At 42.6% G+C, this 23,691-nt stretch overlaps 1 protein-coding gene across 2 annotated transcripts in view; it reads right to left on the bottom strand.

Moving 5' to 3' along the window:
• LOC109422375 (protein mahjong) overlaps nucleotides 1-23,691 on the bottom strand; it is a 40,603-nt gene that overhangs the window by 5,920 nt on the left and 10,992 nt on the right. For both annotated transcript variants that reach the window (XM_029873706.2, XM_029873708.2), the window contains exons 4-6: nucleotides 17,390-18,486; nucleotides 17,037-17,327; nucleotides 16,170-16,815 (exon numbers count right to left, since the gene is read on the bottom strand). In XM_029873706.2, coding sequence (XP_029729566.2) covers nucleotides 16,170-16,815; nucleotides 17,037-17,327; nucleotides 17,390-18,486 — 2,034 coding nt within the window. The remainder of the gene's footprint in view (nucleotides 1-16,169; nucleotides 16,816-17,036; nucleotides 17,328-17,389; nucleotides 18,487-23,691) is intronic.

Genomic DNA, 23,691 nt, shown 5'->3' with positions numbered 1-23,691 from the left:
CGAGCGCAAGGAACTCGAGGAACTCACTCTGTAGTCGTTTCTACAGTCGTTCGTTGTTGTAATGGAGAAAATACCTGGTAAGCATCTACTGTTCATAAAATTATGTTTTCTAAGGAAACCCTTTTTGATTTACAGAATCTTCCTCCGCTATCCAGCGAATCTTCCGCCGAATCTGCGTCTGCAACTACGCCGCTTCCAGGAGAACGTGCCTCTGGAGCTGACCTACTGATACGCCGCTTCCACCCACCTCCGCCGGCTATTGCTGATGCAACAAAAGACAACTGCAAAAAATATAAATCTGAAAAATTCTAAAAACTTTCATTAAGATTATGTAATTAGGAAACTATAGTAAATATTGTTCCTAAAAAGTTTTATCCAATTCTATTGGATTATCTGCTTTGATTGAAAACGATCTTTTAACTAATGGGAGCATTTTGATCACATGCTCTCAGTATTTATAAGATCGCAATCAATTCAAAGCAGGTAATCCATTAAATACATATTTTTATGGTCTTTTTGAAGTATATTACTATCAAATAGTATTATTTTTGACACAAAAAAACTGTTTTTGATTTAAAAATAAATATTTTTGAAATAAAGTAGTAATATATTTGTTTCAATGAACATTAGTATTAGAATCAAATATTTTACACTTTGACAGCTGGACTTAAAAACAACAAAATAAATGCTTTGAAGCTAATACTCGCTGTTTTTGATTCAATAAAAATTGCACTTAGGCCGTGGATCAATGCTATTTTATTTTTGATTCAAAGTCGTTTTTTTAGAATTTAAAATATATTTTTCTGCGTGACGTGATTGGATCACTTCAGTCTTGCGTTCTCACCAAGGGTGCGATCATTCATTTGCAAATATTTACATTCATTTCCTATTATCTCAGTTCATAAGCATGCTATCGAAAAACAATGCATGGATGAATTTAACCTTGTAGTTTTATCTGAAAGTTTGCCGAATAACATTGGGGTCGCAAACGTATACCAAAGTCGTGAGCGAGCTGTGAAGGCAACTCTCCACGCGGTGAATGTAAATTACTCCAATGTTATTCGGTAAACTTTCAGATAAAACTACAAGGTTAAATTCATCCATACATTGTTTTTCGATAGCATGCTTCTGAATTGAGATAATAGCAAGTGAATGTTAATCTTTGCAAATGAATGGTCACACCCTTGGTTCTCACCAGTGTTGGCAAAATCACACTCAAAGCAGACTCATGAACCGCTCCTGCGTGAGCAAACTCGCGCGCGATTCTGAATCATTTTCTCACGCGCGAGATTTTCATGCAAAATCTCGCTCTCACGAGTAAAGCGCTGAAATCTCATTTGCTTGTAAAACGAATCCAAATCAATTTAAACGGCATTCAATTTTATTGTACGCTAGATTTGCTTTTGTTCTATCATATAATCCTAAAAACTTTGATGTAAATAATAATAACACCAAGAAATAAAGCAATGAGTGAAATCGCGAGTCAACTCATGCATGATTTTTTCGGCGGTGAGTTTGGCGAGTCAAGAATCGCGCGTGAAACAACTCAATCAGATTTGAGAATTTGAGTTTTTACCAACACTGGTTCTCCCCCCCAACACCTTCAAGCAAGTTTGATTGTCTTCTAAAATCTGCACTAGTTTCTGTACTCTGGCTATCATGCTTCATTTTTTTTTGAGTCGAAACAGCTTCCGATAAATTTCAGTTAACGAAATATAACTTCGCTTCAGTCGATGATAGTGTCACGCTCACTTGCTTTCTGGAACATCATGAAATCAAGCCACCACTCAAGCGAAACAGGTAGCACGAATTCGATTTCCGGCCCAGTCTGCGTTCGCGTTCCCCTGAAGTTCTTCTTTGGTGGTACCTAATACCAACTTCAACTCACTTGTCGTCTTCAGGTAACGCAGAACCCTTTTCGCTTCCGTCCAATCTGCATTCGTTGGCTTGCTCATCTGCCTTCTAAGAACCGATGTGCTTATAAAGACTGGGCTCGAAAAAAATGAGACACAAAGAATAATGTATAACTTTTGATTACGTGCACAAAAATAGCTGATTTTTTGACCAGGAATAGTACATAATGTGTAGCTAATACCATAAAAATTTCATCAAAATCGGTTAAGTGTTGGCGGAGATATCGTCGAAACAAGAGCTTTACCATTTGAGAATCTTGGGCCAAACAAACACTTTAAAAAATATCACTTTTTTTACCTAAAATTGTAGAGCCAAAAATACTGAACCGATTTCAATGATTTTTTTTTCTGAACAAAATGTATGTATGTAGATGTACCCGAGCAAAGCCCAACAACAAAATTACAACAAATCGAAAACATGATTTGTATTCAGCAACAAATTGATATCACATTTTGATATCATTTAATCTTTACTTAATTTGATTCCAAATTTTGCTTTCGGTTTGCTGTCATTTTGAATTAATGTGAATATTTAGTGTTACAATAGTTTTTAAATCTTTTAGAGCACCGCCACGGGAGTCCTCATCGCTATCCCTATTATACCGCTCCTTTTCGGGTGCTATTTTGGGTTAGCACCCCACTTTTCCACCGGTGGTTTCTATTTTGGGTTTAGGGACTCAAAAACATATTGATCTTCCACCGTGCGTTGCTAAAAGTGGTCCTTACTTAAAAGTAAGTGCATTGTGGTTTCGCAGCGCTGCGTCACGAACACTTATGCAAATCTACTGGTTGAAAATAATGCTGGTTGGATTTTACCGGGAACAGCTGATTTTTGTTCACTATTTTGCACCAGTAACACAGGTAGTGTTCGTGTAATGCAACGTGTACGCATATGCAACACCACTAAAAGCAGAAACCACTATTAAAATCGGACGTAGTACAGCCTGGATTTGCTGGTTGGGTCAGGATTCATTTACAAATATCATAACGCCAAAGTTGACCTGTTTTGACACCCACCCACCCCTTCGTAACACAGTTTGTATGGGAAGAAAAATTATTTGTTCGAGCTGTAACACCATGAAGGACATCCACCCACCCCCTCAAGCGTTATGACATTTGTGAACAAGCAGTCTCCGGTCTCCCTCTAGTCATTTCTTGTCGTTTTATTTTTAAAAGAATATTTAAATACTACAATACTGAAAATTCTCTCAGTTCAAGTCAGTCTTGTTAGAATTTTCTAGACACTGCGTACCGTTGTACAGGAATCACACTCGTATCACATGTCTGTCCGGGGTATAAAAGGACTGAGTTTGGCCAATAGAGTGGCCAATCATAAACTAGGTGTGACAATAGTGAGCGAATGTAAAACTTGAACAAATACACTACGAGTGCCACAGATGGGCAGTTGACCAACTATTAAATTTTTAAATAAAACCGTTGAATCGGTGTACGTGGGAATTATTAGTGTTGCGTCTGTTTGTTTGTGATAGGGTTCTGGAAAACATCTAGTCACGTAAGACAAAGTGCATCAATATTCATCTCTTGGTTTATTGATCCACTGCTGTTTATTTTCCACACCACTGCTCAGCTCACTTCACCGCAAAATATAAATAAAGAAAGTGACGTCACACAAACCATCGGTATAGCAACTCAGTGCAAGATTTGAGTGGGTCCCCAAATGTGGAAACCCATCGCTTATCCCATGTCGCGTCCTTATTTTTCATTCCCGTTTAGATACCGCCGGTGTGAAGATGGGTCCCTATTCAGGGCCCGGAAATAGGGATAGGGACCCAGATAGGGACTCCCGTGGCGGTGCTCTTAGTAAACTATGTGAAGGAATTCTAGGGATATATCGTTAGTGCAATTGTATTATTGCATTTAGGATTTGATATCAACCGAAAAACTCTACATTTTACGATTTTTCATTTTTCTTGCGCTGATAACAAAAACAGTTATCAATTTGCTATCATCGATAGCAGGAATGGTTTTCAATTTGCTGTCACAGGAACATTTTTCTGCTCTCATTTTTGATGTTTTAACCGTTAAAACGACCAAAACGACAACAACCTGAGTTATCAAGAATTGCAATATCACAGCATCAAAATTAGTTTTCAATTTGCTATCAGGCTTTGCTCGGGTATTGTATCAAAATTTCATTCAATTTGATTTGACCTTAATGTCACAATAAGCAGATGTGGTTTTTGGTATAGTGACATTCAAACTGCTCTAACTTTTAAAATGTTCAATCGAAATGGCTGAAATATTCACTGAGAACAGATTAACACAACGATTTTACACTGTCAAAGTTTCAAAAAAAATCGGGACAGTGTTGCCAATACTACAGTAAAAATAATGCACACTGATTTTAAAATGTTAAAAAATGCCCAAAATTTGAAAACGCCGTTTTTTTGTTTGAATTGTTAAAAAAATTACTGAACCGATTATAATGAAATTTTCACCACTTATTATGACTTACTTGAAGAACTTACAGTCAAATTTTCAGACGTTTTGATGAGCTAACAACCAAGTTATAGCCTAAACAATTTTTAAAATGGAGGCCCAAAATTTCCAAAATCACATTTTATTGTATCGACAATATTTGCGCCAATACTGAACCGATTTTGATGAAATTTTTAGGGCATTAACTACACATACCATGCTATTCCTGGTAAAAAATCAGCTATTTTTGTGAACGCAATCAAAAGTTATACATTATTTTGAGTGTTTAATTTTTTTCGAGTCCAGTCTTTAGCGATGCCTGGCCGGATATTCACTGATAGGTACAGCAAACCCCAGACGAGGCTCTTGAACTTGTCATTGCGGTAGACTCTTCAACTCCTCCTTTTACTGTAGATATGCGACGTCATTAGGAATTCGTAAAACCTTCGCATCCGGAAGTCCAAACTGTGCAGCCAGTTTGTCGATGTATGCCTTTTGGACCAAGCGGTAGGCATTTCCAATTGACTGCAGCTTCATCCCCATCTCTAATGGGATAACTACGTACGCCTCTGAATCGAACACATGGAACATGTTCATGTCCGGTTTAGTCCCGTACCAACCCTCAAACGGCGTTCTCCCGTGTTGACCAAATATTCCACTTCATGATCTTTATGACATCCTGGACAGGTGTCAGAATGTCAAGGTTTTGCTTGTTGTGCTTCTGCTCGTTCATTTCCATTGATACCACAGTGACCTGGGATCCAGCAAAAGGCAAAGTTCTGTTCCGTTGAGATGTTCTGTACTGCTTGAATCTACGAATGGCTACGGATCCCTGGATGGCGTCTAGAGAACTAGCGGAATCAGTAAGTATGATCGTGTCTTGATTCTCGTTGCAGTTAGATACGGCAGTCAGGAGGCTGTACGTTTCTGCTGAAAATATGCTACAAATATCTGGTAAACAAAAGCTATCCTCCTTAGTCCTCATTTCCTATTACTACCCAACGCCAGTGAAGGGACCTTCTTTTCCCGGTTGAAGACTAACTACACACTTAGTTTTTAATACCGAACTCGGTTTAATTTTTAAACGAACTTAATCGGTTGCCACTGATGAACCGAGGGATTCGGTATGTTTGTGATATTTTGTTGATTGGAACCGAGTGTTCGTTAGAAATGACAGATTCATATGTCATAACTACCGAAAAGCTCGGTTCTTCTGGAGAATATACAAATTCGGTGAACAGATACCGAGAAAACTCGGTTCACTGTGCTGGCGAGCTCAACGTTCGGTCAGCCATGTTTGTTTTACTCAACGTTTGTCACGCTGAAATTTTCCAGTGATTTGTGGATTAACTAGTCTCGATGTTTGCGAATACAGAAGGAGTACGCTTGAGAATGACGGTAAGTGGTTTTATAATTTGAATATTACCATCTATATTCAAAATAACGTGTTCTTGATTCTATTTTTCCTACTTTGTTCCAGTTGATACCCGCGCAACATCCGGATGCGAGCGAACTCCTCCGGTAATATGGAACCAGCCAACATTTCGAACGAAAATGTATTGGAATCCGTATCGCTTTAAACAAAATGCAACCTTTTAATGGATTCAAATGAGTGATTAATAAAATATGCAAAGAAATTAAATTGGTTTTATTTTTATTCGACTTCTCGGTCCAAAAGCTCCGAAGATATTCCAAAACAACCGATCTTCGGTTTCTTTTTTTGCTTTAGCTCAAACCGACCACTTCGGTAAGTTTGACGTTTAGGGTTTAAATTTGTAACGAACACTCGGTTCATTCATTTTCAACCGAACAGCCAACCGAGAGCTCAGCAGATAAAAACTCGGTTCAAATTTAACCGAGTTCGGTATAATTTTCTAAGTGAATAAAGATCAAATTTTGCCATTTAAAATGAATAGCTGAATGGCAAATTTGTTTTTTTTTTGGAGTTAGGAGTTAAAAGAACAAAAATAATGACTGACTTTGTACCGGAAAATAACTCATTAACAAATTTTATCTTTATAAGAACAAACCAAGGACAAAATATTTCAAAATGAAGAATAACTAAATAAGTTATTAAAGAGTTATTGAGAACAAAGTAAGTACAAAATAAGTTATTTCAAAAAAGATAATCATATTTGTAAATTTCGTTCTTAAGATTGGAAAAAACTATATTGTAAGTTCAGAAATGTTTTGTCCTTCGTTTGATCTTATAATAACAAAATTTGTTATTAGTTACTTTTTTTCTTTACTTACTTTTATTAGTTACTTATTTTTTGTAGTTCTTATTTCTAACAAATTAATAACAAAATTAGCTGTCCATCAATATTTTGTCAAAAATAAAATAAATACAAAATAACTCATCAATAACAAAACGAGTTATGATTGCAAAATATGCCATGGGGATGTTACTTAGGAATTTTGCAATAATATTTTTCGTCCTCAGCGAGTTAGAAGAAACAAACACCAACAATCGCTATGCAATGATTTTGAGTAGGTATTCCAGCTACTCCATTTACTTGCTACTTTAAAATGTTGTATGTACATGGAATGTGTTGTTTATTATCTGTAATTCTGTAATTCTGTAATCTCAACGCATCCTCTGGCCCCTTTGCCTATCTGCGCTTTCCCCTCCGCTGAGCGATACGTCTACTAGATGAAACACGACGATGTTACAAACTCTGGACTTAATAAAAAGTGAGTTTCTAATACCGTTGGTCTAGCCGACTAGACCTTCACCTACGGCACAAGTGTCCGATCCTTAGGGGACGGTGTGTGTTTCATTTTGGTAAGACAATAGATCCGTTGCGCACTGCTGTTTCTAGATCAATGGCGTTCTGCAATGCAATTATGGTAACAGAGTCTAGTTATGATTACTTTTCATAGAACCTAGTTATTTACAAGCCGAGCAGTAGTACCAGTACTAGTACCGAGCTTCTATTACTAGAACTAATAGGACTAAGCTCTTCTTACTAGTTTTTATGCTTTTGTAAACTTAGAGTTGAATTGTCTAGTAGTTATTATCTAATTCCGCTAAAACGCTCGTTAGCCAACTTGTAATTGTAAAAAGAATTTGATTAGTGAGTTGTGACGTAGTTAATTAATGCCGGATTAGAAACAGCAGATGCGGTTCGCCAAGAGGTCATCCACTAATCAGTTAAGTGAAACTATGGGACGGAAAAGATATGTGAGTTCTCGCAATTATTAATATTACTACCGATGTAAGGAGGAGGTGAGAGTTAAGGGAGCTAGCTCGATTGTGGATGATCTCTTGCGGCTGTAAAAGAAGGCTGATTAATGTTCGTTATTTTACCCTTTTCCTTCCCACGACTGGTATGATTATTGATTGAGCCAAGATTGCTATTCTTGGTGTAAATTTCAGTCAATCTAATTGAAATTAGCTTTAAAGCAGATTAATTGATAGTAAACTTAGTTTCATTGTTCATGGCAGATTCTACCGTTACCGTTCTTAATTGTTTAGAATTCAATTGTTGCTGCTATTTAATTATTATGTTCACATGCCATTGTGTGATATTAAACTGGCTTGTCTTTAATGAATCAATGTAGCTCCGGAGCAACCGTGGGAAGGAGAGGGTCATTAAAATTTGTTAGGATACTCATGTGACATGCGCGGCGATTCCAGCTTGGTGTCCTCAACGGTGGGTTGACGCGATCATTGGTCATCACTATCACTCATCCATTCATCGGTTTGGCCTCCTCACTCGTTGTCGTCTTCAAGTGTAGCTCGTCTGGTGAAATGTAATAGAAATACAAGGTGGGCCGCTCATATCCTCCGGCCCCGCAGCATTAGTAAACAGTTCGTGAAGTTGTATCAAAATTCTACAGAGTTTTGGGAAAGGGGAGGGGGAATCAACATACTTCTTCCTACACCTAGTAGTTCAGATCTTTTGTTCGCACTGTCACTCCCATTCCTCATTCAGTGTGAAACGTTTCGGGATCTGGAACAAGTGGTCTCACTTTACGCTACGCTTCTATCATTAACATAGATAACTACTTTTAAAAATAAAAGTTTTGTTCTGCTACCTATTTATACCTAAATGGTGTTAATTGATCAAATGTTTCGTTCAGTAAGTGCATGTTGATGATACAACCTTTTATTAATGAGTAATAATGTTGCTTACAGTTGTGAAGCAATATAACATTCAACTCGTTGAGTGCAAGTTATGAACCTACAGAAAATTTCTTATTAAGATGTTACCTATAAAACTACTAAACAAACTCATATGGAAACGTGAAATTGTATTGTTATAATTGGTCCTAATCTTAACCCTATCACTGGAACGCGTTTGAGGCAAATTGATATTGCTGATGATTTGGTTGGGCATTTAAAGTTTTTTTGTTTCGACAATATGCCCTACGACAATGCCCTACGACATTGACGATTCGATTGTCTGCCACTCATCAGTTTTGCGCCCCCCAGCAGGGACTTGGTCGGGTACCCAATTCAGCCTCTCCATTCCATGCAATGTATCGCATCCCTTCTGAATTGTGATATATTACACGGAATATCATTCTCTTCATTCGGATAGCGGCTGTGTAACCCATTGAATTAAAATCCTCCACCAAACATGGAGCGACTAATCGGAGACTGAAGACTCTATACCAAATTTGGCTCAGAGACAGGTAATCGGTGAGGTCAGTTTTCTCGTTTGTCAAAGACGATTGATACGTATTAAGGCAAACTTTCTACTGCATCTGCCAGCAATAACCGGTCGCCGATAGATATTTCGAGACTATGGCTAATGCTTTACAATACAGCTGGGAAAACTAGAACAACCCCTGGCCGCCATAATGCATAAAACACTAAGGTGGACCGGAAGGATTGATGAGGGAACCTTCACCTTGGTTCTTTTCATCTGGAAATTTCTTGATAAAAACAGATAAAAACAAAGGTGGGCCGCTCATCTCTCCGGCCCCGCGGCTTTAGTGAGTGTGTACGTGCTGTTGTTGGGGCGTATGTAGTTGTTGGGTGGTGTGGGAGGTATGGTCTGGGGGTATTGAGTTAACATTCTCCTTTCAGTTTCTAACTAACAGTTGTTTACACTTTTACCCCATCGTTGAAATCGTTATTTCAGTGCGAAATGTGTAGGCCGGCGCTGGATCGTGTGATGTCATTTTGCACTGCTCTTCCATCCACTCTGCCCTACTCAAAACAACCCTGCGTCCCCTGCACGGAGGGACATACGTGCTCTCCAACGGGTTAATTCTGCCCACTTGTAGGTTGCGTGCATCAAACTAATTCAGGCCAGACATGTCTAAAGGTCCCGTCTGCAGAAGAGACGCTCTCTTGGTTTCCCTCTCTTTCCTTAATATCTCAGCTGTTTATTTGTATTATGATTGTCTCCTTGCATTGAACGATGATCGAAACAATCGTCTTTTGATTTGTACTGCAAAAATAGTTGAAAAGTGTACCATTACATTGCAATAATTGAAAGAGAAAGTGAACAAAGAGAGCCTCTCAAATGCAGACAGGACCTATTGAAATGTTTAGCCTGAATTCTGGTTCATTGCATCGCTGTTAGTGGTTTAATGGAATCGAAACCTGCGAAGTTTAAAGACGCATGACCAATGTTCTACTGTCTTCGCGGTTGAAACCCGAAGTTTCCCCACACGCGACAATCGATATGTCTCCTCCAAATCCATACGTGAAACCTAATGGGCAGCGGATCTGGTCCTCTATCCAGCGCCATTTGCCCAACGTACGTCCGACGCATGGTTTAGGAGAGAATAGAGACTGTATATATAGAGACACGCAAAGACAACTTCTTTTGATTGTTGTTCTTCTTCTTCGCCCGACTTTGTTTTCACAATTTGCTGGCGTGCTCGATAGGTAGCCGATTTGACAGTTCGATAGGTAGATTTGGTTTCACTCTTTGCGGGACTGTGTTATAAACAGACTGTAGGAGAGAAATATTTCCCTTTTCGCGTGTCAAATATTTGATTTTCAACTGCACGAACAATATTATGGCGCCAGCACCGAACCGAATAGCGACGTTTTGACTAGCGACACTTTTTTTTCAGTACCGGGTGTAGTGCGCTGTGTGCGTTCAATGATGCACTATCATATACGTCACTTCCGATATAAGTTATAAACATCCCAAAATAAACAAAAATATTTTTCGATCTCCAACCGAATTCATAATATCTTTTCCATTCACGAATATTAATTTGCGTTTCCATTTCCCGCTTTTCTCCGTGTACAAAAAAGTGACGCCTGTTAATGTCATTCGTTCGTGTGTCGTTCTTCTTGTTGTTGTGCTGTTGTGGCAGTTCTCGGAGTTTCATTGGTGTCGCCATTTATCGAACTGATTTCTCGTTGTTGCATCTATTAGTTGCTTTCCTGCCATTTCCCGTTGTACTTCCGTTTGCGTGGTCTACTGCCAGCGTGCATCTTTCGAGCGATGTCGATTGGAATCGTGTCAATCGTCACTGGCGAAACGCTGCAGATTCTTCTTGTGCCGGAAGATAGCGAGTGTTTGTTTTCTTCGCTCAGTCACCAAATTTGGGGCACGCTGCCAGGATCTGAGGGCGATCAGTTTCATAACCGTACGCTTCGGGCCATGGTGGTTGAGTACCTCCGGAACAACCTCTCCCAGTGGGCCGACCGGTTGTATGCCCAAGCCCTACCTGCTTTAATCGGCCAAGGATTGTTCCTACAAAGTGATGACCTTTCCGTTCCCGATCTGATTCGAATCTACCTTCGTTCTATGCTGCAACCCGAATTTCGAGGGGGAGAAGATACTCTCCTCGTGGTGGCCGCCATATTCGGATTTCGTATTGAATTATATAGTGAGCTGTTTTCTACAATCGTAATCAACGATGGTGGACCCCATCAGACCTTGCGAGTTTTTCGTCGTCGTTCTGAGGGTCATTCTCATATTCATTATGATAGTATTCTCAGTTTAGGCTCAGGTAAGTTGTTCAGGGTGGTATTCTTTGTAGTGCGTTCACTTATTGGCTATGTTCCTTAGGTGATCTGCCGTTTTCCTTCATACCGGCCGAGCTGCCTTCGTCTGTCAGTTTGCCGGCGGCAACTGAGGTCGTGTCTGTTGAAGATGGGGGAACGGTGCAAGCTTTATTGATCCCAGGAGATGGCGACTGTCTATACTCCTCACTCAGCCACCAGATTTGGGGCGCCGTACCAGGCACTGAGAACATGCGAGACCATAATCGGATGCTGCGAACGGAGGTGGTTGGTTACTTTCGGGAGCATCTCGCCGAGTGGACAGATCGCCTCTATGCTCAAGCTGTGTCAGCGTTTATAGACCAAGGTCTGATCCCGCATTGCAGTGAAATGACCATTCCTCAGCTTGTTGAGTTTTATCTCCGTTGTATGCTGCTGCCTGGATTCTGGGGGGGAGAAGATACTCTCCTTGTGGTGGCCAGAACTTTCGATTTTCGGATCGAAGTGTTCCGTGAGCTGTCCTCAACTTGTGTGGTCAACAGCTGCGGGCGTCGTAGGACTTTAAGGATTGTTCATCGACTTTCAGCAGGGGGCGAATACACTCATTACGATAGTGTTTTCCGCTTCGGTGCAGGTAGGTTACCCCTTTCCGTTGTTACAATGCCTAATGATTCTTCTTCTAGGTACGCGGCTGCTTGAGATCAACCATGTTGAGGCTTCTTCCGCAGGAGCAGACCATCTACTTGTCTCGTCAGGTTAGTTGTTCCTTGTAGGCTGCTCTTGGTATTTTCATGATTTAGCGTTCCTATTTAAGCCACCGTTTTGAGACCTGAACCTGATCGGGTTACCCTGAGAACTGATCCGCTCCCTCGCTCTCGCGTTCAAACGGTTCAACTGGAGCCTCCTGTCAATGCCTACGATGTTTCCCAGCACAGTGACTGTACTCCTTCTGTACCGCCATCCCTAGGACTACCACCGGATGTTTTCAAGGCCGGTACGTGGAACGTGTCCGGCTGTTCGCAATCCTCCGACCGAGACCATATCGACCAGTTTTTACTCTCTAATCAAGTCGCAGTGGCTTGTCTTCAGGAAACCCGTTTGGCGAGTTGTACCATCTCGACCGCTGCTTATGCTTGGTTCAACGTTAATCAGCAGTTAGACACTCGCCCCCGGATGGGCGGTGGAACTTCGATCCTGATTCATCGTAGTCTATTCGAGGAAGCCGATTTCTTCCGTATATCCGACAGTATGTGTGGGGTGAAGCTTCCAATTTTTGGAGAGATGCTCACCATCATTTCCATTTACGCTCGTTCACTCAGTGGTCGTGCTGATCCTGAAATCGGGAATCTGATCAATTACCTGTCGCTGCTCAGTCCACAACGCCGCGCCAATGTCATTATTCTCGGCGACTTCAACGCCCATGTGGGATATCAGGACCTTCTGCCAGCTGAACTATCTCGCATCGGATCTTTCCTTTATCATTCAGAAAGCAATCCCAATGGTGAAGTCCTTAGGGAACTGCTTCACGTCCACAATTACCGGCTCTGCAGTTCTTTCGGGCCCAGCCGGAGTGTGTTGTGTACATGGCAGCGCGGTTCTTCATGCTCTCAGGTAATGTTCTGAAATCTGAAATCTCTAATCTCTGATCTTCCCTTATTATCTCTATTCTAGATTGATCATATCATCATGCCGCAAATTTCTCGTTTCCATACGCCTCGGTGTCACTGTGTCGACGTCGAAGATTGCTTTTCAGATCATCGCCTGCTTGTGATCACCGTTAAGCCTTCTAGTGACTCTACTGCTTCCGACAGTGTTGTTATCACCGCTCCGACTCCTTCCCGTTCTGTATCTGCGTCCGTTCAGGTCGGTCTATTGACTACTGATCCTTTGGCCAAAATGCGTTATCATCGTGAAATTTCCGCCCTCTTAAACGAGTATCCTGTTGATCACGTGGGGCACAATCCCAACCAGCAGTTTTCTCGTCTTAACGAAACGATCTTGGGTGCTGCCAATGCAACATTGCGCGTTCCTCGATCGCCGCGCACTCCTAACCGGGTCCGGGCTGGTCATCGATTTGAACGAGTCCAGAGGGAGTTTCTCTGTGATCGTCATAACCCAGTGAAAAAACGGCTTTTCAAGGAGGCTCGTGTGGAAAAGGCGCGAGCCTATCAGGAACATCAAGAGCGCAAGGTGCGATCTTTTTTTGAGAACCTTGAGAGTTATCCTCCGTTGGATCGTATCCGGTTAACGTACCGCTATCTCCGACAATATCGCCGCCGGGCCAGCAGAAAAAGTTCTCACTACATCGCTATTCGTGCTTGGGAGACCAAGCTGCTCGCAAGTTCCAGTCCTGAAGATATTCCTCTACTACCCGAGTCCGACGGGCCTCCGCGCAATTCTGGGCCTACATTGCAGGATGTCGAGCGGCTGGTTTCGTTGTTGCGTAATAATACCGCCGCTGGGACCAACGAAGTCCGTCCTGAGCTTATACGCTATGGAAGTGATGAGCTCTTCCTCGAGATTCACCGTTTCTTGCGGGTGGTTTGGGAACACAACCGTGTGCCTTCGAGTATGATCGAAACTCTCCAGATCCCTATTCCAAAGGTGCCGCGTCCTGTGGGGCCCGATGACTATCGACGTGTTACTTTGTGCCAGTCTCTTTATAAGGTGTATTCCCGTTACTTGTTGGAGCAGTTAGAGTCGTATCTCGGAGATGTGCCCAACTACCAGCATGCGTATCATCGTAACCGTTCTGCTGAGGATCAGGTTTTCATCGTGCGGCAGATCCTTGATGAAAGGTGGCGACGGGGGCGGGTTACCTATATTATTTCCCTCGATGTTCGGCAGGCTTTCGATACGATTGACTTGCACAAGGTTCCACACGTACTCCTGAGACTTGGCGTGCCTGTTTACCTCATCAATCGTATTATCTCTGCGTGCCTAACCGAACGGACATCCCTCCAGTGGTTTGGCCAGCGTACTGGAACCTTTAATAAGGTTAGGGGCATTAAACAGGGGTGCCCACTGTCGCCCAAATTATTTGTGTATTTGCTTCATCAGGCGCTGTTGGAGGTCCAGCGTCGAATGCCTGAATTGTTTTTGGGGCAGCATGATCGTATCCGATTGCCATGCCTTCGTGTCTACGCTGATGACATTCTGGCCATTCTAACCGATCCATCACAGATCGCGCGCTTGCTTTCTCATTTGGAGCCTTGCTTGCGGGAATTTGGTTTAGAGCTCAACGTGCTCAAGACTGAAGTTCTCGTACGCGATCCGTATTATTCAGCTGATCGTGCTCCCCCGCAGCACCTGGTCTTTGGGCAGTTCAGACTGAGAGTGGTCGCCAAACTGCGATATTTGGGACTATACCTCACAAGCTGCCTAAATCGGCGAGAGACAGTCGCCGATCGAGTGCAGAAAGCAATGAAGGTTTATTATTCCTTGCTTGCATTCGTAAGGGAGAACCGTTTGCGTTGGGGGACTAGCGTGCGCTTTTATCACACGGTCATAGCTCCGATCGTGTTTTACGGGCTCAAGGTTTCGACCATAACCAAGCGCAATCGGGACAAGCTGCGCGAAATGGAGTTGTTGATGGTCTCTGGTCTCTACTACGCCTCCCGACGTAGCTCCGAAGATCCGGCCGGAATTCCATCCTTGGGCGGTCCCGGGGCCTTCGACATTGATTTGGTTTTGGATCGGCATACAATAAACCGTAAGCTTCGGATGGCTCGTCTGCTCTATTGGGCCCATCTGCAGCGGTTGGACGACGGGGACATTTTGAAGTTGGCCTCTGAGTACCAGGTTCCTGGGCCCTTTAAACATGGGCGACCTTGCTTTAACTGGGCCACCTGTGTCGATCAGGACATTGCGTGCTCCGGTGTCACGCCTGATTACTTGCGTGGGCTGGCTCAAGATCGGGGTCGCTTCAAGGAGTTTGCCCAAAAACATCTGCCCCAGATGTGCGAGGAAGTGCCATCCGAGCCAGTTCCCGAAGCGGATGGCGATTACGACACCCCGGAAATCGACCTGCTTCATATCGACGACTATTCCTCCGATTCCGACGAGTCCTTGTTTGAGGGGTTTAGTGCGCACGATCTGCCTGACTTCTTGGGGTTTGATGACACCGATTAACTGTTGACTCTAAAATTGCTGCTTAATAAACCCTTATAATAATACTGACTGACTATTATCTATCCTTTTTTGTTGATCCTAGATCTCCTGCAGTATCTCCATTGCAGTTAATATCCTTTTGTCACTCTTCTCCACCGCTGGTTAGTGCCGACGCTATCCCTCCTAGTGAGGGGGCCCCCTTCCCTGTCAGCATACGACCTAAGCTTCGCGCTTAATCTACCTTTCGGATGGTCGCACCCCGGCCGGCGCCGCGTGAAGGAAGGGATCGGAGTTACTGGGTAGGGAGCTAGTGTTCGCATTGGGAACTATATTATTCCTTCAGATGGATACTGAAGGACCGCTATACCCAGTTTTAGCCGCCCATGGAATGTGTTGTTTATTATCAAAGTTAAAAGTTTGTTATTAGAATGTAGCTATCTCCCAATAACGTAGAGTTCTACTAAACTTGTTATACTAGTTCCCACTAGATCGTTTTCTTCCAAAACAGTGATTCATCAATTTTGAATAATAAGAAACACAAATATTTTATTTAATTTCTATTAACAAGTCCATACAAAAGTTCAGTAATGTTCTAATACTGTTGGGATTAATATGAGATTTCTGCTGATCATGTTTTGGAAGAATTGACCTATAAAGTATAAGAAAATAAGGTTAAACACACCCGAACCCCGCCGTTCTACACAATACAACACATACACAAACATACCCACAAAACACATTCATTCATGAATGATTGATGACTAACATCGAACTTGACAACTTACCGACTGACTCCGTTTCCGACATCGAATTGTCCTCGCTGTTATCCATCTCTTCCTCCTCTTCCTCGGCGTCGTCTTCGGTGTTCTTCTTCCGGCCGACGCTGTAAATGCGCACCACCGATTCCTGCACGGAGTTGTAGCCGCCCTGATTTTCCACGATCGCAATCTGGCTACCGTACAGGTTGACCGCCAGATCGTAGATGTTCCGCTTGACGTCCACCGTCGAAATGCTGCTGTAATCGTACGCATCCAGCACCCGGAAGCTGGACTCGAAACACTGGTTGTCCGCGTTCGGTTCCGTCTCCACCTCCGGACAGATACCGTATATCACATTCTGCGGGGAGAATTTCACGTGGCACTGGTCCAGCGCCGGAACCGTTCGCAACAGATGGAATGTCCGCAGGTCCCACACCTCCGTGTTGGACACGATCTCCAGCCCGTTCGGGTGGAACACCCCGGAGATGGTTTGGTTCAGTTTGTCGAACTTGTGGATTTCCTTGCCGGAGGATACGTCCCACAGGACACCGTCCGAAAGGATCAGCTCGTCCGACGGGCAGAATGTGGCACGGTTTTTCGTGTATTGGTTGTATATGCTTGGCACCAGGGAGAGGATTTTCTGACCCGTGTTTATGTCGTAGATGGTGGCGACCTGCGGGGCGAGATAGTGGCGAACATTGTTGAAATCGGTTACATGACACTAAAAGGCTAAATGGAAGATCCCGTCACCCTCAGCATGGTCTTGCTGAATATAAGCCCACATTATTAATTCTAATGTCTGCTTTTGTGCATCAACCGATCGCATGTTGAAATGGTATTTGCTTAGCGAACAGCTCAGCGAGGGCCTGAGAAACACAATCATTCCGAACTTACCTCTCCAGTGGTCGCCAGAACCTTGTCCTGCTTCAGGTTCGGGAACTCCACGTACTCCTCCTCATCCCAGGTGAGCTTCTGCGTGAACCGACTGTTTTCAATGTTCCACAGGGCTGACATTGGCGCGCGCCAGGCGCACGAAGTCAACAGCAATCGACCGTCCTTGCTACAGATGATGGAATTCACGTACGACTCGTGGCACGAATAGCTAAACTCTTCGTTGCTGTCGCTCAGGTTGAAGATCTTGACTTCGCCGGAGTGCGAACCGGTGATCAGTTTCGTTGCACAAGGCTGAAATGGTTGAAATGTAGAAATCTTAATCTGTGATCGGGTCAGAGTTTAGGAGAACTTACCGTGAAATCGCAACACGTGAAGAAGAACTCCGAATCCTGAGGCCGCAGAACACGCGAAGCGGAAAAGTTTGAATGCACCAGCCGCCGGTCGAATCGCTGCGATGAATATCCGGCATGCCGTTTGAAGAACCGTGTGGCAAAGTTGATGCTCATGCCGGATGCCCGGTTTGGACGCGGATCCGGACACTTGTGCGGTACGAACAGATCGAACTGGGGACACGTGGACATCGGGTGTTTACACAGGGCATGCTGGTTGGTGAGGTACTCGGTTATGATCGTGTCCAGCGTGACGGAGTTGCCCGGTACTTCCGCGGTAGTCGTTTTGGAAGACGTCGAAGCCGGAACGAGGAACGAAGCGGTGTCGGTCGTTGCCGAGAGTTGCTTTTGCAGTGGACGCTGATGGCTGGAGCTAGAAGACGATGCAAACGGAGTGGTAAGACTACTTCCATGCGTGGTGCTGCCTCCGGCTATCACTCCTGCGCTAACACTTCCCGCAGTTGTCTTCTTGATAAGCTTGATGGGCGTGAATGGGTCTACTGGTGGTGACTCCTGGCCGGAACTGCCTTGCCCTGTGGTATCTACCTTCAAATGTTCGCCACCGGCGCTACCATTGGTGGGACCATCTATACTGGCAGCCGCCAACGCAGCCTGCAGATTGGTCTGCGCCGTGGAGTGACTAAACGTGCCGTCGCTGGTTTTACTTCGTATCCTAGAGCGCTGGATGTTGGTCGGATTCGGTGACCGGAAGGTGAAAGGAGAATGATGCAAATTCCTACTTAAACTAGCCGGCTGCTGGTGCTGCTGGAGGATGGGATTCGGAACGGTGATTCCGCCTTCCCGCACCAAAGTGGCCGCCGTTTCGGTCAAGCCGCGAGCGACCAGATGCTGATGGATCAACTCCAGCAGTTGCTGCTCGTTGAACTGGATTTTGGTCTGGGCTACCACATTCGCCTTGTGAATGTCGGCCAGTGAGGTGTCGAGTTGATTGTTGGCAGATTTCGCCTTGCCCGAGACGCGCTCCAGCAACTCCAGAGCGTACTTCTGGAACTGGACGTGCTCGGCCCGCTTCTCCTGGAGAATCGGATCGCGCATTAGACCTATGAGAGAAGATGGAGAAAATGGGAATAAGCAATAAGCGAATGAACTAGCACCACAATCGGCGACAAGGCACTAGGGCAGAACGTGGAGTTGGCTTCAGAGTGATCGAGGAAGTTAGAAGGAGCGTGTTATTCGGTGATAGCCGATAAGCGATCGAATCTCCTGTGTTGAGAATGAGAGAGTGTTCAAAACAAGAGGTCCAAATAGTCTGTGGTGATGCAAATTTCTTTCGATCTGTGGCAGTCTTTGGAAAGCTTTCATTCCGTTACCATCGTCTACGGCTCGTGACATTCGCTGCTACTAGGGGGATGGTGATAATCAGGAGCTACTTCACACGTATGAATATCCGCAAAAAATCGGAGATCACGATCGCAAATCGTGAGATTTGTTGTCTTGGAATTCTTTCAGGATCTCCTCCAGGAATTAATCCAGTACTTCCTCCAGAAACTGGAACTTCTGCAAGAATTCCTACAGAAACTGCTACAGGGATTCCTCCACGAACTCTTTTTAGGATTCCTTCAGGATTTCTCCAAGAATCCTATCTACGATTTATTCAGGAATTCTTCCTGGGATTCCTCCAGCAGTTCCTTCACGAATTTCTTCAGAGATTCCTCCTAGAATTCTTCTAGAGATTTCTCCTGGAGTTTCTCTAGAGATTCCTCCAGGGATTACTCCACAATTTTTTTCAATAATTCCTTCGAGGATTTCTCCAGAAATTCGTCTAGAATTCTTCCAGGAATTTCTCATGGGATTTTTTCAGAATACAAAATAATAGATACATAAATCACCCAGAATTCCTCTAGATTCCTCCAGAAATTCAACTAGTAATTCTTTCAAGAATTCGTCTAGAGATTTCTCCAGGAAGTCCTTCATGGATTCCTCCAGCAATTCACGAATACCTCTAGAAATTCTTTCAGGCATTTCTCCAGGAATTTGTCTAGGAACTTCTCCAGAAATTCCTCCAGGGATTACCCCAGGAAATTCTTCAGAAATTGCTCCTGGACAACGTTCAGAAATTATACAAAAAAGACGCGGACACCGCCTTCAGTCAGAGGCTGTACAGACTGAATGAAACATAACACTAGACAAGGGACACACAGAGAATGAACCAGTGTAAACGGAGAAGAGACTATCCTCTCGAAAAGTTTCATCGCTCGAAGCAGGAATCGAACCCTCACCCCTTAGCATGGTGCGATTAGGAGCTTGGTGACGCTAACCGGACGACTACGAGGCTCCACAAATTATGTCAGGAATTCTTTCAGGAAATTATCTAGGGATTCCTTCAGACTTCAGAGATTCTTCCAGGAAATTCACCAGGAATACTTTTGGGAAATTTTTAGGGATTCCTTAGACATACCTCCAGGAATTCCTCCAAAGATTCCTCCAGGAATTGATTCAGGGATTCCTCCAGGGATTTCTTCACGATTTTCTCCAAAGATTTTCCCAGAGATACCTCCAGGAAATCCTCCAGAAATTCTTCCAAGGATTCTCCCAGGAAATCTTCCTGGAATTTCCCAAGGTATTTTTTTCAGAAACTCTTCCGAGAATTCCTTGTAAGTTTCTCCAAAAATTCCTCCAGGAATTGCTACAAGAATGCATCTAACAATTTCTCCTGGATTTTGTAGTGGCATTATCCACTCGGCAAAATAGCCGAACCCCTTTCTAAGGGATCTGAGTTCGTTTGGTTTAATAAAGATATTAGAGTCAGTTCTATGACAACTATGAACACAACCGGTCGCATTTACTTGATCTTAGAAATGTCTTCATTTACTTCTTTTTTACGGTTATAACAGTGTCGACGAGGAGAAATGTGTGTTAAACTTTGCGATGGGCGTCACGACCCCTGGTAAATGCTACCTTTTGGCGTGAATTTTCCATGCAAGTTTTTTTTTTTATTGGCGATAAAGCGTGCAAGTGTTTTTTTTTGTCATGTCGTGCGTTTCACATTAATATTTGTGCATTTGTATCTACTTTAAGCGTGTTTTTTTTTTTGTGATAGTGGGTCAGTGTATCCAACTATTTTTTTTTCACGTCCACCAGTAATTGTGTACTATTAACATGACATTGAAGTCGATTTTTTCTGTGTGTGACCTTTTTTTTTAATATTCACGACCGTCGGTAATTTTGTGCTTTTGGCGTGATTTTTATGATTTATATTTTTTCCATTGAAGTGTGATTTTGTTTTTCCGTACCAAGTTATTCTTTAAAATATAGCTGTGAAATACTGCAATGAATTAAATTTTCTGTTTTGTGACGTAGCAGGGCGTCTAAAACCCCTTTTTGTTTCTTATTTTTGTGCTCGCCATTTTGACGTTTTTACGGAACAGAAGTGCATTTTTTGGTACGGTTTTGTCTTCAATGATGAATTGTAGTAGGAGATATTTTTTGTTCTCCATTTTTTTGACAATATTTGTCGTTTACGCACACATTTTTGAAGACCATTTGCATTTCACCGACCGGAGCGATGATGTGGATTTTCTACGTATGATATTCAACTGTGGCAATGAAGCGGTAAAATCGGCCCAACCCAAGCGTGTTGTTATTTTCGTATCTGATGGTGTTCTGCGAGATGCTTAGCGGAGGAAGGATCAAGCAAATCATTCACTGCGTTTTGTTTTCACCCGAGGCCGTCGGTGTACATAAGTAATGTTTTCGTTGATTTTTATGCATGTGCAGTTCAAGTCGGATCAAGTGTATCATTTGAAAAAAGGTGTTCCGTCTTGCCAGGAAGCTGCTGCGGGTCTACGAAACAGTGCCCGATCACGACACTACTACAAAAACCTGGAGTGGATGATTCACTTGTGCCTTGACTTGTACATCAAATTTAGCGGTTTCCTTGTGATTACGTATATGGAGAGGAGAGCTACAGCTCGTTATGCCTAAGCCGAGGTTTTACATGTTCCTGATGAAGGATGAAGCAGCGATGGAAGAAGTTCATTTATGTAGTTGCGGATACAGTAATGAACAAACGCAATTAGACAACTACACTCGAAGAAAATGTAATGACAAAAAAAATCTGTTTTCGAATTGTTGTATTGTGAAAAATTTGTACAATATTTTATTTATCTTTCGAAATAGTATAAATGTACATGTTTTGCTTTTGCAAAAACTTAAGGGATAAGGACTGTAGTGGCATTATCCACTCGGCAAAATAGCCGAACCCCTTTCTAAGGGATCTGAGTTCGTTTGGTTTAATAAAGATATTAGAGTCAGTTCTATGACAACTATGAACACAACCGGTCGCATTTACTTGATCTTAGAAATGTCTTCATTTACTTCTTTTTTACGGTTATAACAGATTTTTTGCGAGATCTCATCCAAGAATTCCTCCAGGGAATACGCCAGGGATTTATTCCAGAAGTTCCTCCAGGATTCTCTCTAGAGATTTTTCTAGGAATTCCTTCAGGGAATCCTCTAGGAATCCCTTCGGGGATTTCTCCCGAAATCGCTCCAAGCAATTTCCCAGAAATTTATTTAGAAAATCCTCAAGAGATTTCTTCAGAAACTATTTTAGGTATTCCAAGCGATTCCTCCCAGAATTTATCAAGGAATTCCTCCAGGTATACTTTCAGAAATTCCTTCGGGCATTCCTGTAGGAATTCCTCCAGGTATTCATCCAGATGTTTCTTCAGGGATTTAACCAGGAAATCTTCCAGGGATTGCTCCGTTAATTTTTCCAAGGATTGCTCCAAGAGTTCTTTGAGTGATTTCCTCAGAAATTCCTCTCAGGTCTCTTCAAAATTCATTCAGCAGTTCCTTCAAAAATTTCAGAAATCCTCCAATCATCTTTTCCAGGGATGTACATAAGAATTATTTTGTCCAAGACTACCTGATGATTTTTTTAATATTTCAAGGATTTCTGGAGGAATTCTCTTATCGAATAGTATTGGAAGATAATTTTAAAAGGATGCATACAGGAGCCAGGAATTTATCCAGAGATTTCTTCAGCAGTCCCTCCAGCAATCTCTTCAGAAGTTTACGCAAGAAATCCATTAGGAATTCTTACAATAAGTGGAACAATAAATCCTCCAGGGATTCTTCCAAGCAACACATATGCTACAAAAGAGTCATGGCAGCGAAGGTTTTGGTTGCGCAGAAGTCACTATGACTTACTTTAAACATATAAGTACAGCTTTCGCTCGATAACTGGGCTTTGACGAGTGCCGCTCGATAACTGGACTGAGCTTCCTGAGCCGGAGGTTTGTGTTTTGTTTATCTATTTGCAAAATGTGAGCTTAAATGTCGTTTATTTATGGCAGACAACTGCTTTTTAACTGGACTATCGCCCAGTTATCGAGCACCCATGAATTCACCAAGGGAAGACTCTTTCAGAATTCTCCCAGGGATTCTTCCCGAAATTTCTCTAGAAAATAGACCAGGAATTTCTTCTTAAATTCATCCAAACATTTATTTTTGAATAAATTCCAGGATTTTTTTTTCAAAAATTCCATTATTTGAGAGTTTTTCGGAAATACCTACAGTAAATTCGTCAAGAACTTCTCCAGGCATTCCCTTCAAGAATACTCACAGGAATAACTCGAGGGTTTCCTCCAGTGATAGGCTTTCACGAGAATACCGTCAAAAATTCTTCCAAGGTTCCTTCCGGGAATACGTTCATTGACATTTCTATAGGATTATGCTCTGAAATGAGTATATGAGTATATGAATAATACGAGTATATAAAATAATCTTTAGGGAGATTCCGACAAGGATGTACTCGGAACATCTCAGCTGAAGGTTTATTCTTAGAGGAATAGAGATCTAGGACATTTCAAGATTGCTAATAAGTATAGACAAACTGGATGATTAATTACTGGAAGAACTCCAGTTAGACAAGAAAAACTTTCGAAAACATTATGTAGACATTTTGAAAAAAAAAATCTTCGGACGGGTTTCTATTATGTAGAAATAATGCACGACGCGGTGTAGTAACCCAAGTAACCACGCTGCTGAAATCGTAAAGCATGCATAAATACAGTGTAAATAAAGCTAGCATTACTCTGTATGTACAATTGAATTTGAAGAAAAGTGGACAAGGGGCCCCAATAAAGCAAAATTCATGTTAGCTAGAACGCAAGTATATTGGGGCCGTTGTCCACTTTAACCTACCTTTTGCATCACGTTGGGAGCAGCTCGCTTCAATTGTGCATACATTGCTAGCTTTATTTACACCGTATTTATGCATGCTTTACGATTTCGGCAGC

This window comes from Aedes albopictus, chromosome 3 (assembly GCF_035046485.1).
Source record: "Aedes albopictus strain Foshan chromosome 3, AalbF5, whole genome shotgun sequence".
Lineage (NCBI taxonomy): Eukaryota > Metazoa > Arthropoda > Insecta > Diptera > Culicidae > Aedes > Aedes albopictus.
Note: the sequence above shows the minus strand (reverse complement) of the source record. Positions and strands in the feature narration are given on the sequence as shown.